Raw genomic sequence first — 19,530 nt, 5'->3', positions numbered from 1 at the left:
GTCTGTATTATTTTTTTGCCATTACGGTTATGGTTCGTCTCGATCATCTCGTAATATTCGCCAACCTGTTCTGTGTCAACCGTCATTTTTTTTGTTAAAAACATGCTTTCATGGAATTCACGTTCCTAGTGTATATGAAGACCGAATTCCGAACCTTAGAATAGGCACTTACTCATATCTTATCTCCTCAAGGGAAATTTTCGCACAGCAGATAATAATTTGTTTTCAAACTTTGCATTTTTAGAAAAGCTATTGTTTAAGAAACTTAATGTTGGATTTTCTATGAAATCTTAACTATTATAATAACTATAACTAATAACTCTATAACTATTATAATGAATTAGTTAAAACGCTTTAAACAGAAAATCTCGATGTGTATTGGTGAAAGTTGGGAACAAGAAAATAAGCCGTTCGAAGAGGGAACGTTATGGGTGGAATCCACTGTGTATACAGAATGTCCATAAAATAACTTTGCCGATGCACGAGCCCCTAGCGGCTGCAAAAACCAACGAATGTGAATGACATTCGAGGTATAGGTGTTTCAGAGTATGCACTTGGAAATGAGAAGAAAACCAAACCCTGGCGGTTACGGTCACAGCAGCCAAATTTCAAAATTCAGATGGCAACACTCAATTTTACGCATTGCTAAGTGATTGGCGCAGTGAAAAACCATCGATGGTGTTTGAATGGTACCAGAATCACCATAAACTCCTGCGCAGGACGCAGACAAAGATCTCGCGCCAAGGGGTTACAAATACAGATACAAACACAAAGGTCATAACAGAAAAATTGCCCAACGAGGTGGCTGAAAAAAGATGCCCATAGAAAAAATATGAATGTCAAATATATAACTAAAGTACAGTAACCCAATGTAAAAACATATTTATCTCGAAAATAATTAATAGTACTGTATATAATACATTGTGCCCGTAAAAAAGATTGTGATCGTCGTATCTAAGTATGCATAGCTTCTCGATTTATCCCACTATGTCCATCGTACTTCTTTTTAAACGTATCAATTGTGTTAGATATCACGACCCCCGGAGGTAAGCTATTCCATTTATTGACAACTCTATTAGAGGAAAAGCTGCCTGCGACACCAAAACTTGGAATTGTCCCTGAGTAAACGATACTGATGTCCCCTTGTCGAAGCAGTTTATTGACGGTGTATTAATAACTCAAGGTCCATCCTATCCATCCCGTTGGAAATTTTGAACACTTCGATCATATCCCCCGACACCTACGTCCTTCCAATGTAAACATATTCAAGAAATCAAGTCTCTTATTGGTGCGCCAACTCCTCGGAGGGATACTTTCTGCGGCAGAAATGTGATTTGCATTGGTTGTTTCCTCATGTTTCTTTGTCTGCGTTTATGGTGCTGCAGGTACCGTTCCAATACCACAGTTATGGTTTTTTACTGCGCCAATCACTTTGTAATGAATAAAATTGCGTGTTGCATTCGAATTTTACGAAATTTTGGTGCTGTAACCGCAATCGCAAGAGATCGGTCTTTGTTTCTCTACTCATTCTCGAGCACATACTCTGAAACACCTATATCTCGAGTTTTATTCGCATCCGTTGATTTTTGCATCCACTAGGAGCTCGAATATCGGCAAAGTTATTTTATGACCACCCTGTATATGTTCCTTGAAAAATTTTTTTTCGTCCATAACTTTCTCAGTTAATATGTTTTTATTGATTCTATTTTTTATTTTTTTTGTCGTGTGGAGTCTTGTCAAGAGCCTTGCAAGCACTCCTTAGCGAGGGGTAAATAAATAAATAAATTTCATTACCTGTTTTATCTTAAATATTTACAAGATGCATAATTTAACTTCTCAACATTCAGATGTAAAAAAACATGAACTATCAATTTTCTTTTTTGAAATGCTATTACGATGACTGACTACGTTCAAATGACAGTTTGTGAAAATTGTCAAAAGTTCTTTTTACTCTAGTTATTTTATTCTTATTCAATTTGTTATAAATTTTTTTCGTATTTTAAAAAGTTTTATTAACAAAAGATCCAAAACTGTTTTATTCTTATACATGCAAAAAATAAAAACAATGTTATAGTCGAGTGAGTTCGTTTGAAGCGCAAAAAGATTTCAAAGGCAATAAACAATTTTTAAGCTGCAAAATAATCTGTACAAAATAGTCTTGAAAAATTAATAAATTTGAAGGAATAGGAAGCTTTTATAATCAACAAACGTTTCGCTCATAGCTCGTTGAACAATATGCTTTTAGGATGAAAACATAAAAGATATATATTCAGATTAAAGATGCATATTCTGGGTCTTTCTAATTTAGAACACAGTGGCGTATTGTTCCCGTATGCAAAATAATATTCCTCGTGTCTGCACGACGACTAAAGTACACGAGTAAATTCTGAAAGACAGTCGTACACAAAACCTTTCAGTTTAACAACGTTCTCATTTTTTTTTTTTCGTTTTATGTTACTGACAACAAATAAGCCTATGCATTTTTTTGCCAAGCCTTTCTCTTTTTTTTACTCTTGTCATATACTTGTAGAAGTGTTTTGTGATTTACAAGACTCTTACAACAACATATCGTGGACATTAAAACATGTGGTTTTTCCCCCTTTCTCTTTATTCCCCACGATCTTAACAAATAACTTTTACTGTTATTCAAACACGTAGTATATATACTTGAGATAAACATGCTTCCGTTCCAAAAACAAAGAGAGCAATTGCAGTTTATCTTGAGAATGAATTAAATGATTTAAACAGACAACGGTAGAGGAAAGAAATGTGCATTACCTGAACCTCTCTTCCTAAAGACCATTTATATATATTTCATGGGAGTTTTATTTTTTTCTTAAGTGGGAATCACATTAGTTATATACATATCACGCTTCAACCTTTCTTATTTTCAAATGTTTCGTTTCACTTGGTTGAACACATTGAGTTTCCATTTATTTTGATGCATTCATTCTTTCATTTCAATAGAAAAAAAAAACTACGTGAAAGGGTATATGTTTTCCCCCCTTTCATTTACATGAACAAAGAAACATGACATTATCTACTTATTTTTTAAATTAGCATAAACAAAAAAACGTCAAAATTATTATTTATGTATTTTTATGAGTGAAATATATGTATTAATTCTCCATATATATAAATTATACACGATAGTGGTAATAGCGTCGTTGTTTCGGTGACTCGAAACTTGAGTTATTCTTGGAAGTTTTTTATTTTTTATGACTTCTTGTATGATTTAAACAGACAACAGCTGTTATACCCATCGGTTTTCTTCATTTTGACGTGAAAATAATATACACTTAAAAATTTCCGAATGGTTCTTAAAAATTGCTCAAGATGACGCTATTATGTTCGGTCATCAAACCAATTTACGCGCATGAAACTGCTGCCAAGTCACAACTCTCAAGATGTATTTTTACGATTAACATTTTTAACCGTGAAGGCTTCCTTTCAAAATTAAATTGACACGTCAAGCTTCTCGATTCCTCATGAAGTCCATTTCAAGTTTCTCTCGACGACAGCTAAAAACTCGTATAACTTCCTTTTTCTTCTGAAGACGAGAAATATATTCTAGCCTTTCCTTTGATAAAATTGATTACAGATTTACTGGAATGATTGACGGAAACATGTGCTGCAGCGGAATATTCGAAAAATTTCTTATTCATGCCGAATGAAGATTTTCAACGGGATGCCAGATGAATGTCGAACTTAAAATCTTAGTGGTTTTATCGATAATATTCGCCCATTGCATAACAGCCGTTAGGAACTTGCATTAACCTTCAACATATCTGACTGATTATTTCGTAAAGTATTACATAATATCGATCAATGCTTTCAACATATCAGCAATCTCATTATCCTCCCGCTGGAGAAAATGTAAAAGAAAATATTCTATCAAAATCTTTTTACTATTATTATTAAATACCACCTGTTATCGGCTGTTCAAACACAATAGCTAATGATGATATTCTACCGGAAATTTTCATCAAAGTTGAACCCACACCGAAATTCAATCAACTACCATACATTCATCAAAATCTGCCAGATGAACATAACGAAGTTTCATATAAAGTTTTTTATTTAAACCACTATATACAAACCTTCACCTTGATTAATTTTCCTCCATTGATATAAATGTGTTCTTTTCTTAAGAAAACTCTGTTCAATAAATATTTCCTCAAACGAGAATGAAATTTGGATTATTTGTGACCATATTGACAAGTTGTTGAAAGACATCTAAAAATTAAATGATATTTTTTGGTGAAATTGTTTTGTAGAGACCGTCTGTTTGAAGTTATCAGAACGAAAATTTATCTAAAACTGTGAGCAATGTTTATGTGAATGAAACCCTTCTTTTAATAATAAATTAATCCAAAAAATTTAATGAAACAGTCTACACTTATATCATATTTTATGCATGAAGTGTTGCTTGTAGATTTACTTTTGTTTTCGTTGGCATCACTATTTATTTCACATCGAAATGAGTTGAAAACAAGTCATCTATCATCGAACTTTCATTTGAGAGGTCCAATTAAAGAAGCAAAATTGATTACAGAGCAACTTAATTATATGACGAAACTTTTTTTTTTGCTTTTGAAAATCATTAACTGCGTGAAATTTCAGATGATTTCAAACTTATTTACGTCATTATAAATTTACTCTACCGTTGTTAAAAAAAACTTTGCCGGTTTTACACAATCATTCACAGCAGTATTTGTGATTAAATTATTGCTAATTAGTATTCTCGCAAGTGAATCAAGAGCAAGGATAAATAAAATGTTGAACTATATCACCGAATATTTATTGAGAAGGAATTATTATATCAAAGAATTGCTGAGGCGTATTTGTCAGAGAGGTTCCATAATTAATGGAAAGCACAAATATTTTGACGTTTGGAAACGTGCATTTCTCTGACAAGCTTAAATTTATATTTTATATTTGTGAGGTAAAAATAGCTGATTGTCGGTTGAACAAAATGGCTGACTTTATGGTTTGATCTACCTACGTTTACTCAGAAATATATAGATAATAGAAGATATACATATATAGATAAGATCTAATAAGATATAGACATAGATAATAGAAACGTTTATATACGTGTATCGGGTCAATGTGTTTTTTGGTTTTTTTTAGTCAATTAGCAGTGAACGTGTACTTACATTTATCATCAAAAGATGCCCTGATCACTGAAAAAAGTTTTCATAATTTGTCCTTTTCATCTGCTAAATCATTAGAATAAAGGTATTATGGGAAACATTGTGTAATTGGAATGATATTTTTTCAAACAAATGGCTATCAAGATTTTTTTGTTTTGACAGAACGTATAAAATGATAGCGGGTCTCTTCAGGTATCGTGTGTAACTATGTCAGATCTCGGGTGCGCGATCAGGTAAATTAAAGGAGAAATATGTTCTCTTAGTTATTTTTTCATCATAATTTGCTCTCTCTATTCTCTCTGTGGGCCAAAGTATCAAAAATTGAATATTTCTTCAAAATAAAGCGTCTTCGACTTTGTCTGTTTTCCAAAGTAAAAAAGTGAGAGTGAGCCTGTCAGGAGTTTGAGCGCATTCTGATACTATATTTTTTAAAAACAAATTTTTTTTTGTTGTTGCATGATAAGCATAATATAGAGACTTAAGTTTTTGCTATTATTTTAACTTAATACCATTATGTAGAAATTCTTCACGGAGCTTTTGTGCTCAAAGCCAGCAGTTTTGGAGACGAGTGCACGGTATTCTATTCAAAACAATGCGATGAGATTAATAAATTTGAGTATTTATAGGACATTGATCCCCTTTTTCTTATGGAATAGTTGTCACTTTTTATTCTTGTTTCCAGATGTCCAAAGAGTCCACGACTTTCTTCGCAAAAAAGATACCGCGCATATAATAGGACATTTGTCATATCATAAGGGGAGGGTGTATTTATATTTTCTTTTCATTCGCGGCTAAAAGATACGAAGAAAGAGCTGGTTATTGATTGTCCTTTCATTCCTCAGTCCATGCCCACGAAAAGGGTATGAAAATCTTTTCTATTTCTTTTTTTCCTTCTTCTTGCCACTCTATCTACGAGATTAGGTTCCAAGAATCCAAAGTATTTCTCTCTCACGGCGTTTTTTTTAAAAAGAAACACACATTTCTGAAAGCCATGCTTGATACCTGGTGGTTATCACGCTCACCTGTGAGTCATATCTAAAACTTGCGAAGGGGTAAAAGTGGTCTGAAATAGCTCTACGAGTATAGGTGAGAGTGTAGCAGTGATAAAAAAGTATTTCTTCAACAAAAAATAACCAAAAATATCCCATATTTTTTTACGCTGTACTTTATTTTTTCTTTTATCCAGCATCAATGGTTTATCTCATGTGTGCTTATAATCATATATTCATATTTCTAGAGCATCATCACTAATGGAAAAAATTGATTTTAAGATAATATATAAAAATGAAATGAAATCATTGACCCTTCAGATATTTTCCTGCGTGTTTCTATTACATACTACACCAAGTGGCCAAAAAATTAGTTGTGAGTAGCAGGGTGTTCCTGCTACTCACCTGTAATATCGTGTGGAACCTCCAGTGGCTTTGATGACAGCAGACAATTTTCTAGGCATGGCAAGTTGCTGAAACAGTTGAGGAGGGATATTAATTAGCCCACGATAACGAAATAGCAATCACATTTATGATTGGCAATTGTTCCTACGCTTGGCAATTATTTTTGCGACAATTGGCGAAAGCGAATGGAAAAATGTGATTGATTTTCACTCACAATATATATTATTTTTTAACCAACTTGATGTGGAGTCTCTTTAAATAGTTCCTATCAACTTACTGCATAGGACGAGTGAGTGTCTTCCGTTTTTGTAAGAAGTGCTGGAACCTCCCCTAGAACATTTTCTTTTAAAATCGCCAAAAATGAGCGGCCCCCAGATCCGATTTTATTCAATAAAATAAAAAAAAGTAACATGAAGCATGGTCAGGGCTTTACAATTGGTGTGATACATTTTTTTATATTTTTCGCACCCCGATGAACTTTTTCTCACGTACACCACGCTAATGCATGCCCTCACGTTGCCAACGTTGAAGTCAAATATTTGGCTCGTGCATCCAATAAATACAGCACCCATCAAACATCAACCAAGCTGCGCGACTTTTTATATTCCCTAGAATGAAACAGGAGCTTCGAAGCCAATGATTTCGCTCATCAACGGCTATTCTGAAAATAACGAAGGTGGTTTCGAAAGCATCATAAAAAACGGGTTCTAGCAGATCTTCCAAGAATGACAGACATGGTGAGCCAAAAGTTCACACAAGACGATGAGGTTTATTTTGAAAAAGCCTGCATGAAACTTGACAGTAATTAATGTAGTTTGTGGGTGATAAAATCATTCTTTTTTTTTACTAGCTTATTTATATTAAAGCAATATAATATATTTGCTTCACAAGACTTGAATTTCAATCAAAAAAGTGCTTACGTTAAACTCACAAAAAATCACGTTCATTCTTTGAAATATGTAATTGTTTGTTTATTCAACTCATCAATCACCATTCCCTTCCTAATTATAATTATACTCGCTCCCCTGACAAATTCCTTAAAAAAATAATAAAACCATTGCACAATATCGTTCAAATATCTTTATAGTGACGTTTATCGTAGCTCTGGGTTCAAGTATTTATCCTGAAAAAACAACAATTATTAAAGCTTAAAATTCCAATATCTGTGGTTAATTTATGTGTCAGAGAAATGAAATTTTTATTTTAATGGTGTTGTCATATTCTTCGCATTTATGAGAAGTTGTTTGTTAAAAAAAATATTATTAATAAGGTGATAACTTGGATAGTTTCTCACTCTCTATGTTTTCTTTTTAAAACAAATCGAGAATAATAATCTAATTACCTCATATTTCTCTCCTTTACATACTAATTAGTTTTTCGTACGCTAGACATTTAAAATATTTTCCACATAAAATGGAAATTAAAAAAAATTAGAAGGTTCGGAATTTTAATCTCTTGAGATAACTATATCTTCCGAAGATGAAATTGGTGTGAAACAACGCAATTTTCGAATCAGTAATTATCGTTCCTGCTATCATGGTAAGTTTATAATCCGATTTTAAGCTCACAGATTGGAAAAGACCCACGCCAATTCTCCTGAATTATAATGAAATATAGGTATATTTACGTGTATATATATATATATATATATCGTGTCCTTTTGATGCTAAAGGAGCATTTGTTATGTGAAAGAGAATTAAAGATATATTGGCATGCGAAACTTGCAATTCTCGAAGATAGAAGATGATATACCCGGGGGTATTTCGCCTGCATACATCTCTGTATCAAGTTTAAATTACTCATTTTGTGAAATATTTCTGCATTCAATTTTCTCTAATTAACGGGTTTTGTGTTAAGACTATGCAGGGGAAATTTTATTTATTACCAGCAAATTATTTCAACGTTTTTCGGAATTCCGTTTCAATGTGTAATTAATGTAACTAAGAAGCGTAAATTATGAGGTATGGTTTATGGTTCTGGTGTAGATAGGAGATACTCTCGTTTTGTTAAACGAATTCATGGTAATTTATCTGATATCGTCGACAAATCTTTCAAATACAATTTAATGTGATTTGTTTCTTAAATCGGACACAAATACAAATTCAAAGACAAAATGCTCAACAATGGCCATAAAAAATATGGATGTCGAATATATATCTAAACTATATCAAAAATACGGCAACCCAATAAGAACAATAATAACTCTATAAAAAAAATTTTGTTTTCGATGGACGATTTTCATTTGTTAAATGGGTGTACATCGAACAATAGAAGGTTAATCTGCCTTCAGTCTGAATAACAATATCTTTGTCCCTTTGACCCTGAACATTGTTGTTGCAAACGAGAAAATGATATCACTGCCCAACATTCCAGGAGTATCTATCGTCAGATCGTTCGTAATTGCCGATGGTTAGTATAAGCTCACTATTGATCATTCTTGAGTTCGACTTATTAGATACGTATTAGACGATCGGGAAAGTGAATAGGTGTAAAGTCGCTGAAATGTCTTTTCAAGCTATTTCCTCGACACCAGGAAGTGATAAGTTGCATATCTTTAGGGAATTAAATTTCCTTTAAAAAGTGAAAGAGTATCCTTAGGAACGAAAAATTCACTGTTTTCATGCGTTTACTTTGGAATTTTATCTTAGATTTACGACCATATTCTTTCTCTGGAGCAGATATATAGGGGACCTCATTTTCACGAGGTCGTGTGCAAAACAAAATAATGTTTAGTACGTTGTACAAGATTCTGAATAAATATGGATGGAACTTCAAGTCTGGTGAAGGGGCGCGCAGATGATCTCTCTGCCCAAGGGCTCATATTGCTGTCAAGACCATGGTCCCTACGGAGGGGAGGATGACGAAGCATTAACCTGATATACAGAGGACCGATCTTACCAAGGCACCTAGGAAGGAGGGTAGACTCATCATCCTCCATCTTTGAACAAAAAACTGGTATTGTCGCTCCAAGTTATGTCTGATCCGTGAAAAAAAGCAGGATAAGGAACAGCGATTGGCTATGGCGATGGTACTGACGTCATACTTGTACTCAAAGACGGAAGATAAGTCAGCTCAGAGCTTCAGCTTGGGGGGGGGGAGCCCTGGGTCTTATATTTTTTAATTTTTTAAACCATAAATTTTCTTGTAAATCAATATAAGGAACAAGCTAAAAATCTAAATCTGCAGTCTTATCAAAAATCAGAGCCCCATTCAAAGATGAAGAGGAAATTGGTTTGTGTTCATACTTTTGAGTGTTAATTACTAGTGAGATCCATACAGGGTGGTCATAAATAAACTGACTTTACTCAGACGCATGTAGCGGCCATTCTGATGGAGGTATTTTGATGAAACCTGATATATAAGATAAATGGACCATGGAGGAAAAAAAATATTTTTTTTTAAAGTTCAATTTTTGAACACCAGGTGAAAAGTTTTTTTTTTTTTTTTTTATCTCAGCTTTTTCCCTCATGGTATAATTAACGTTTAATAAAACCAAGTTTCAATGAAATAATGAAATACGTCCACCACAACGGGCGCTACAAAGGTCGGAGTAGTGTCAGCATAATCAAGTTGAGTAGGGTCAACTCTCAGTGTCAAAACTGACGCTCCTCCGACCTTTGCAGCGCCCGTTGTGGTGGACGTATTTCATTAAAACTTGGTATATATGTTATTTATACCATGGAGGGGAAAGGCTGAGATAAAAAAACGCACTTTTTCACCTCGTGTTCGAAAATTAAACTTTTTTTTTATATCAAGTATATATCAAGTTTCATCAAAATACCTCCCTCAGAATGGCCGCTACATACGTCTGAGTAGTGTTGGTTTATTCATTATCACCCTGTATATTCCATTTGATATATCTATAGATCATCAAGCTACTTCTTTTCTCAGTTGCCAAGGTGTCTTCCTTAAGTCGTTAAAACAATGAAAAGTAGAAATATTACGTATTAAAATCCAGTTCTCTAGCTTGTCCTAGATAAAACGTAGCTTCAATATTTTGAAAATTTTGAAATCCTCACCAAAGTCAGAAATAAGAACAGAATGATTGCCATATTTCTTACTGTAAGAGATGTCGTGAAGCGAGTTATACTGGAAACAGAGACAGTGACACCAAAATGGTTTGTCAATCTTTTTTACCTACTGTGATTGAAACACTCGGAGAACTTCTCCCAAAGTCAAGGCTAAACACGTGGTAATGCTCCTATTTCCAGAACAAAAGAATACGTGAGTTTTTTGTTTTTTTTTCTCACGAAAATCATAGAGAGTTTCTAGGATACTAGATTAAGTTCTCTTCGAAATTTTCTTTTTGAATTTTCCTGTACCATCTTAAAATGACCTCTCGATGAGGATAATTATTATTCAGGATAAGAGACATTTGTGTGTGTCTAAATAGTCATTTCTACGCAGTCCACGTGAGAAATTATACGAGTGCAAAATTTTTTACACGATGCTCCAATTTGTCCACCCTAACATCTTATTTTTAGAATTTTACTGTTGTTCCTTGTCATAAAATTTTCTTAGTTGCCTTCTCCACTTACCCTCACGTAAAAATCATGTAAGTTCTATGTCAACTTCTCAAACATATAATTCTTAAACATTTGTTTGTTTTGTATGCATTTGATTTTATTTTCGTGTATGTATTTGATTTTCTTTGAGAGCATAAATCTTTCTCAAGCATCGGATTCAGATTCAAATTAATTAATACATCACAGTTCTCTTACTCTTTCTCTCTCTGAACGTGACATGAAATTTTTAAATTGTTATATCCGCATTCTCTAAAGTACCTCATTATTCATGGTATTTATTAATCTGAGATACGACGCAGATAATGATCTGCATTTCCCATCTCAATTATGAATGATAATTTTGATTTTAGATTAGAGATATGTTATCGAATCACAAGAAATCACGCTCTCAATGCTTATTAGAGAAATAAGTTGCACGCCTCATCTTAGTTCAGTACTGAAAAGTTAGAAAAAGTTAATGTAGATGTGTTGGGAGGAAAAGCTACAATTAAAAAAATCAGTAGCTGACTAATCTTACTTGCAAAGCATAAACGTTCTGAGAGAGAGAGATGATCTACAATTTCCAAGAATCGTTAATACGTTCTCAAATTAATCGTCGAGAAAATGGTCTGGAAATTTAAAATTCTGCCGCTAGTCAGCACTTGTCAACTTAACGACCTCTAATTTAATGCAACAGTAAGTGTAGTTGGAAGGACTAAAGACCATCGCGGATATTGCACTAATTTGGTTCACTTTACTTTCCTTTGAAACGTTGAGATGATGATGGAGCCTAACGAAAAAAAAAATCGTCGGATTTCGTTGGCGCTAACGACTTTTTAAGCAGTTTGTAAACATGTCATGTGGCATCGCTAGCTTTGCGTCATCCTACCCTTGGCTTCATTTTTTCTTATTTCCTTTGTTTTGGCTGTTGGTTTTTTTTTTCATTGCACGCGCTCATTTTTTCTTTGTGCCTTATGCAACTGTTGTGTCGAGCCTTAATTTTTTTTACACATACATATTTTTTTTGCAACTTATGATGGGTACAATAAGAGGCAGGTGTTTTTTTAGCTGCACGTCACGAGGGGCCAACAAAATAAACGTGTATGTCGTGCCCGACGTTAAGACTGTAAAGTGGATGGTGATGATCACCGCGGAACTGAATATCCGAATTTTATTTTATGGCACGAAATAGCGAAAACGATTTCAGGAAGCAGTTTCACGCTCTCTCTTTTCGTTCTCAAGGTCCCGAGACGTCACGTGGGATAAACAGCTTAACGGTTCACAACGGGTATCACCTTCGTGGTCCGCGGACAATTCAGTGCTGCCTACTTTGGACGTGACGACGGTCGCTGGTCATTGAGTGCTTCACGACAATCAAACACTTATTGTGTGCTGGTCTAAAACATTCCACTCGACTCTCCTGAATTCAGCTTCTGCGTATTTGTTCGAGTGTGGATGTCGGCTTTTTTTCTTTTCTCAATTCGAGATTGGTTCTCAACCGTAAATACTGCCAGAGAATCATTCCTTATTGAGGAATTCTAAAGAAATGCTTAAGACTGTTCAAAAAATTACGAAAGACGAGTCATATTTGCTTTTTTCTAAGCATTAAACGTCGGTTTTTATTTGGGGATTTTCGAAAGCGTATCGGTGACTTTGAATATGAAAACTTCAAGACTTAAAAAGCGCTTGACGCCAGAAGACGTACCTTCTCCGTTACCAGTATTTAACAGACGACTACCACGTCTTCTATTCGGCCCAAGCTCTCCAGGAAGAAGATATTCATCAATTAGCAGGTGATTATGATTTTAATGCAAAAATTTAATCACGATAACTTAATGTGAGCATTTTCATTAGACCTTTTCGCTTCTTTGAAATTCGTAAAATTCTGATTATTTCTTAGAACTATGTGTGTGTCATAATTTTGTATAATATTTCGCGGCTTAGTCATCATCTATTGGAATTGAAATAGATGCAGGCAGATTCCAAAAAATTGTAATTGGTCGATTCAAAACCAGAGTAGTAACCCAATTGAACTCTAAATCTATTCCAAATATTTTGGTATTGAGATATTTCGTGGTTATCAATTTTCAATAGCTATATGATTATACAATTGTTCTAATGTTTCATTATCATTCGAAACACTATTACATAAAATACTTTGTATACCATTGTATAGAGTTAAAATACTTTGTTTATATTTCTAAATCAATAATCCAAAAAAATTAACGCTTAACGACAGCAATTGGATTTTTTCCCTGTTACAGATTGCGTTGCGAAATTTTCAAATGAATATATTTTTATTCTTATAACTTAGTACATGTTGAACTTTGTGTTAAAACTCGCCTTGTAGGTACTATGTGTGAGTGTGATACATTAAAAACTACTCAATTTAAAATGACATAGGGTTAACTTCAGGCAATGCGAACAATCTTGAATGGTTTCACTCTGTTGTGTTCGGGATCAATTACCTTTATCAAGAATTTTGTATAAAAGTGCATATAATTTTTCAATGAAAAGCAATATTTTACATCGTATAGATGTTTTTGAGCCTAGAACAAATAAACGTCACTTCCTTGTACACCTCCATGGAGTCAGATTTCAATATGAATGGTTTTTTTTTTCTTTTCTTGGTGGCTGATGCACTTGTAAAACTTGACGTCATCGGGCTTTCATTTATTTTATGCCCTTCATCTCTTGTTAACAATGACAGGCAATGAAATATGGCCATGAATTTCTCTGTCGAATAATTACACGTCTCTTCCCCTCTCTTTTCATGGAGAACAAAATATCTAGGGAGTGTGAGCGAGCATACGACGACTATTTATCATTATCATGGAACCGAATAAAAGTTCAAACCAAGTGGACTTTGTATCAGTGAATAATAAACAAATGTTTTGTATATAACAGAAATCGATCTTATCTTCTAAAATAATGGAAATGTTGGAAATGAAGATGCGCTTGTGAAAAAAGCATGTAAAATTTCTTAAACAACAATTTTCATATACTGTTATCTCGAAAACAAAGTGGAAAATTTATAATGAACCACAAGATTACGAAACGTATTGTAATTGCATAGAAATATGCTATGCTGCATTAGTGCAGTGGTATATTGTGCACTATATACCGGGTGCATAGCAAGTAGGGAGTGACATTTTCCTACTGAACCGTTTATCCTAGAGGTATACTTCTAATCAGAAAAAGTTTCCAAATAACGCGTAGTACTCAGATATGTCTCTCGTGTTTCAAGGGGTTGTTTGTGCATTTTGCCTGTTGTGACATTGTTTTTGTAAAAAAGTAAATAAAAAAGGAACTTTTTATACAGTCCCCGTGTGCCCCAAAATCCAATTATAAAAATGTTGCCCTGTCTCTTCTAATGCCAACAAAAACATTCCATGTTTCTAAGTGCAACATTCACTGAGATATTTGAATTCGAAAAACGGAGGAAATATGGGGGGAAAACAGCGTTAAATGCAGGTAAAACGGTTTTTCCGCTTTTAGAGCTGTTTTTCCCCCAACTTCTCTTCGTGTTCCAATTCGAATATCTCAGTAAATATGACACTTAGAAACATGGAATTCGTTGGCATCAAGAGAGACAAGACAACAACTTTTTAATTGGGTTTTGGGGCACACGGGGACTGTATAAAAAGTTGCTTTTTTTATTTTAATAACTATACAAAAGCCCTTGCAAGATGAATGACACATCAGAGTACTACACATTATTTGAAAACTTTTTTTAATTCGAAGTATACCGCTAGGATCAACGATTTCCCGGTAAAATGCCATACCCCCGTCTGCTATGCACCATGCATATTCTGGTTTTCTCTATTTCCCTTAGAAGTCGGATTAAAAAAAGTAACAAATTTGGAAAAGCTGGCAAAGAAAATCCTCTTTTCCGTAGCATGCATGGATTTTCTTTCTCATGCACCAAAAGCAAGTAACTTTAGGCTTAGTATAGAATGCACAAGATTGGCAGTTCCTCTTTTTTTATGTTGTCAAAAAGGTGCCTATACTGAAGCTTCGGAACAGATATGCGAAATAAAAATAAAATTCTTATTTCATACCTAGAAAAGTTTTTATCGAAAAAACATTGGAACGAGAAGCAATTCATCTTGCTTGAGAAAACCTAATGCTCAATCGGTCAAAGTAATTGATGTACTCAGCTACTTCTTATTTTCCATGAAATTCTTTTAATCGTCTGTAATCGAATTGCATAACGTATATGTGCACAGAGAAACTTCACTTTGTAATTTGTGATAGCTCCAATCATTCGTTTTTATGACAACCGAAATCGGTTCAAACCATAAAAACTTTTTACCAAGTTATCTGTTTTGAGATCCCGGTGTTCCATCGGTGATCTCTCATTCCATTGTTGACAGAAATATTTTTGTTTGATTAGTTTCTCCGATAATATATAGTATGTTTAATATTCCCCTGTTCGCCCATTAGGTGAGACTGAACTTACTTGAAGAGGGGGTACTCTGGAACCACATTAAATTTTAATTTTCTATGAAAATTGTTTAACTCCTTTCCCCACGCACTCACGCACATTTCCCATATACTTTTTATGCGCAAATGCTTTCTTTTTGTTTATAATCGTCAGTCCAGATTTGAAAGAACAGATTTTCACAGTTCGAACAAGCAAAGTTTATATACGGGGGATTCAGAATTCGTGGGCAAACTTTGAGGGGGTGATAGAATACACCTAAACAAGCATTTTTCGTCACGAAATGTGTGGTCGAATAATAGGCATAATACTGCGGTATGCTGGAACCCCTTTCACTCTCGGATTGAATTTTGGGTTTTTATTGGAGCGAAGACCATCAAGGTCATGCTGTGCCAAACAATGACAAGCAGTAAAGTTACTTGTGGTCGATTTTGCGTTGACCCGGGTGCATCACGAGGTGTACCACATCATATCTCCTGTACCTTCTGATGGTTGGCATCACATATCGCAGTAAATCCGTCTGAAAAATATGTTATTTACTGATAGTGAAGTGCTATTTTGCACTCTCTGAAAGCACTTCTTAACGCCTTTACTATTGCGATTTGGCCACACATTCTACGACCAAAAATGCGTGTTTAGTGTCTTATATTACCTCTTAGCATGTGCGGAGATACGGGGTGGGGGGCATTGCTCCCCCCCCCCCCCAGCGTCAAAGTTGGAGTCGACAGATCTAATGTATATATGTATATATGAATTGACATCATCATCATCATCATGCCCCCCCCCCAGACTTCCAAGTCTATCTCCGCCTATGCCTCTTGGAGTTTGTTCCATGCATTCAGAATCACCCTGTATAGATTCTTCTCAAGTATATAGTATGCCTACTTATATAACGAAATTTTTTGCAATACAGTGAAACGTTTATCATCATTCTGATAAACATGTTTTTGGTATCTTACACATTCTTTGATGGTTGATCTGGTTAAACCATTCTTTTAATCAGACTGATCATGTCTAATTGCACAACTCCATTAATCATGATCTATTAATCTGATCATGTCTGATCGCACAATTCTTTTAATCATACTGATCGATATCTGATAAAACGATTCAAAAGCTAACCCAAAAATCTTAAGGTCACTACGCACGACGATGACGTCAAAAGTCAACTTGAATCTAACGTGATGTGAGACTGGACCACGTTACGTCAGCATAGTGTGTGTTCCCCTATTACAAACATTTGCTCAAATTTGTATTGAATTAGATTGATGAGGTCTTGTGCGTATTGTATGTTTTTGATGACCAAGTGCATGAATGGTAGTTTGTGCGAATCGACGCTTATGTTAAATTTACATTGGGTGCGTGATAGGTATTACGTTTTCCGAAAATCTAAACACAAACCATGATTATAGAGCAATGCGATTCGGTTATCGTCTTGTTGGTGGCTTCTCAGCATCTATAATTGCATAATCTATTATCTGTCTCTGTCGTTAAAGGCAACATAAACTTGATTCTAAACTCTCTACGGCAGCTAATAAATCAATAACACTTTATTTAATTTTGTTGTTTCAGTTCTGCAAACAGTTTAGTTTTTACTTTGTTCATCTTGTGGTTTCAGTTAATAGTGATCGAAATTATCACGAAAAGAAGTAAATTATGATAACGTAGAATTGGTAGATGAAAATAATACGCTCCAGCGCGATCTGAAGGAAATTTCAGTTGCCCTAAGAGAATCAAATTGAGCATCAAATCCGAAGTGAAAGAAGTTTTTGTTGATTCAACAACCGAAAGAAAACTAACAGATTGTCAGAAATTGTAATTGCAGAAATAATTTGAGTTTGTGACATACAGCGAAACGGTAGTTGTCATTTACGAGGTTCTCATCCGTAAGCGTCACCCAGATAAGAGTGATATATCTGACATTTTTCTGTCTCATATTCTTTATTACCTTTGTTTGCCTCAGTGATTTTTTCTCAAAGGAAAGCCTGTTTATATTTCACATATTTCTGCCGTGTTGTCACAAATGAATGACAATAAAGCTTGATCAAAAGTATAATCTCAAATTCCTTTATTCATCTCATGGTAGTTGCGAACGGAAAGTTACCTTTAGATGTAAACGAATTATTTCTCCAAGCATTTTATTCAGACAAAATTATCGAGCAATGAAAATTCGGTGGCGTGAAAAGAATCTATAGAAATTTGTTAGTAAACTTAGTAATAAATTGATATAACAGGTCTCTTCATAATATGCATAGACATGTTTGCCATAAACAAGTAAACAATAAAAATATAATATACTGGAATAAACTAAGGGTGAGGCCACAGACTAGAAATATAAATATTATATGTCTGTGGTCTCAGCATTTCACTCTTTGTATAGGTATTGACCACTAGGATTACGTAGAAACGCATTACATAAATTACTGTCAAAGTTTTGACCACGTGTATCTAAAATTACAAGAGTTCCGCACCATTTTTACAGCACTATTGTTTTCAGGTGTGAAAAAAAGAGACTTCTCTCTCTAAATAAAACAATCGTCGGGTTTTATTGCTGTTACGAAAGACTGAAACTCATCTCACCATATCGCAGCTGCTTATGAATGATATAAATGCTCATGCAAGCTAATAAAAACTGTGGGAAATATATTCAAGAGATAGGAAGAGCGATATGGAAGCGAAACCATCCAAACAGAAAAAAATCAACAATGGTGAAATCATTGGAAGTTCTGATAGATTTCTTTTCTACTTATGTATCAAATCTTGATCCATTTGTAGGATGCACTTCACAAGGACTAAGAAAAAATTCAAATATTTACAAAATATTATTTTTCTCCACGTTTGTTTGTTTTTTTTTCCGCGCTTCCATTATAAGCAACATCACTCACATGAGATATAAACAAATGATGCCTTATAATTTCAAACATATATTAATAACGTCGATATGCTGCTCCAAGTTGAAACATTTGTATTTCTTTCGCTAAAAATTTACTCATTATTTCATTACTTCATTTATTCCACCATCTACAGAGCATGTTTGTCTTACTTAATAGTGGTATGATCTCTGTATAACATGCATCGTGTTAAAACATATTTTATAACACAATTTCATCACTCACAGTTCTTAGCAGCCTAACTAAGAAGCAAAACCTACTTAGACACTGATGAGATTAATTACCATTATCGAACTCTTAGGAATTTTAAACTATTTAAATTTTTAGGAATTTAAAACTATAATATAATACATTTTTCTTATAATGTACATCTGTAATGTACAATGTATCCGTTTTATAAACGCGACATATTTTAATACTAGAATTTATAAAATAGCAGCTTACTCAATACCCTACTTAAAACAAATTAATCGCGTAGTGAAAGAATAGTTCTGAGACCTATTTGCCCAAAACTATCCTTCCCATATCGCTCAGTCTAAGCATTGTTCGCGTGTGTTTTAGAAAAATTACCCGAGTAATAAACTTCACACTTCAAATTACTTTTTTTCCTTTGAAAAAAAAGTTTGACGCAAAAATATTTCCAAATACTACAAAAAAAATGTTTTTTTCTTATTTCGTGCTATTCAATAAAAGTGTCACGTTTCATTACAGCTGAACTTGTTAAGCTAGCATTTGACAGGAAATCAGCGTGATCAGACAACAAGCACACTGCGGGCTGGCTTAAGTGAACTACACGACTTTTTCCAATTTCATACTGTTGCTGTTGATATGATGTGAAAGTATTATGTAATAAATACAATATTTGCTCTTTTTTGGCAAATGAAAAAAAAAAACTATGTAATAAACCCAATATCTTAGTGAGATAGTACGGCAATTCAAAAATGTTTATTCGGCGATTGCGAAACTTTCAAAAAACATGATTATGAATTAATTCACTTAATTGGTTTCTTTGTTTGGCGCATGCAAGTTTAAGAACAATCGCTGAATAGCTTGAGACGCTATTGTATAGTATAAATCCATGGTCCAATTGAAAAAGACAACATTTCAGGAAAACTGCATTTTTGAGTTATGCACGCCATT

At 34.0% G+C, this 19,530-nt stretch overlaps 1 protein-coding gene across 5 annotated transcripts in view; it reads left to right on the top strand.

Moving 5' to 3' along the window:
* Positions 1 to 19,530, top strand: part of LOC149085130 (3',5'-cyclic-AMP phosphodiesterase-like) — a 342,555-nt gene that overhangs the window by 151,518 nt on the left and 171,507 nt on the right. Inside the window, exon 1 of one of the 5 annotated variants that reach the window (XM_089232947.1) lies at positions 12,051 to 12,848. The exons of the other annotated variants lie outside the window; for them this stretch is intronic. Within the exon in view, the coding sequence (XP_089089073.1) occupies positions 12,715 to 12,848 (134 nt within the window). The 5' untranslated portion in view covers positions 12,051 to 12,714. Of the gene's footprint in view, positions 1 to 12,050; positions 12,849 to 19,530 lie in introns of those variants that run through there. 5 annotated transcript variants of the gene reach the window in all.

Source organism: Pholcus phalangioides, unplaced genomic scaffold, assembly GCF_987345545.1.
Source record: "Pholcus phalangioides strain wild (caught in Gottingen) unplaced genomic scaffold, Ppha-v1.0 ptg000007l_1, whole genome shotgun sequence".
Lineage (NCBI taxonomy): Eukaryota > Metazoa > Arthropoda > Arachnida > Araneae > Pholcidae > Pholcus > Pholcus phalangioides.
This window is presented reverse-complemented; position numbering and strand designations above follow the sequence as displayed.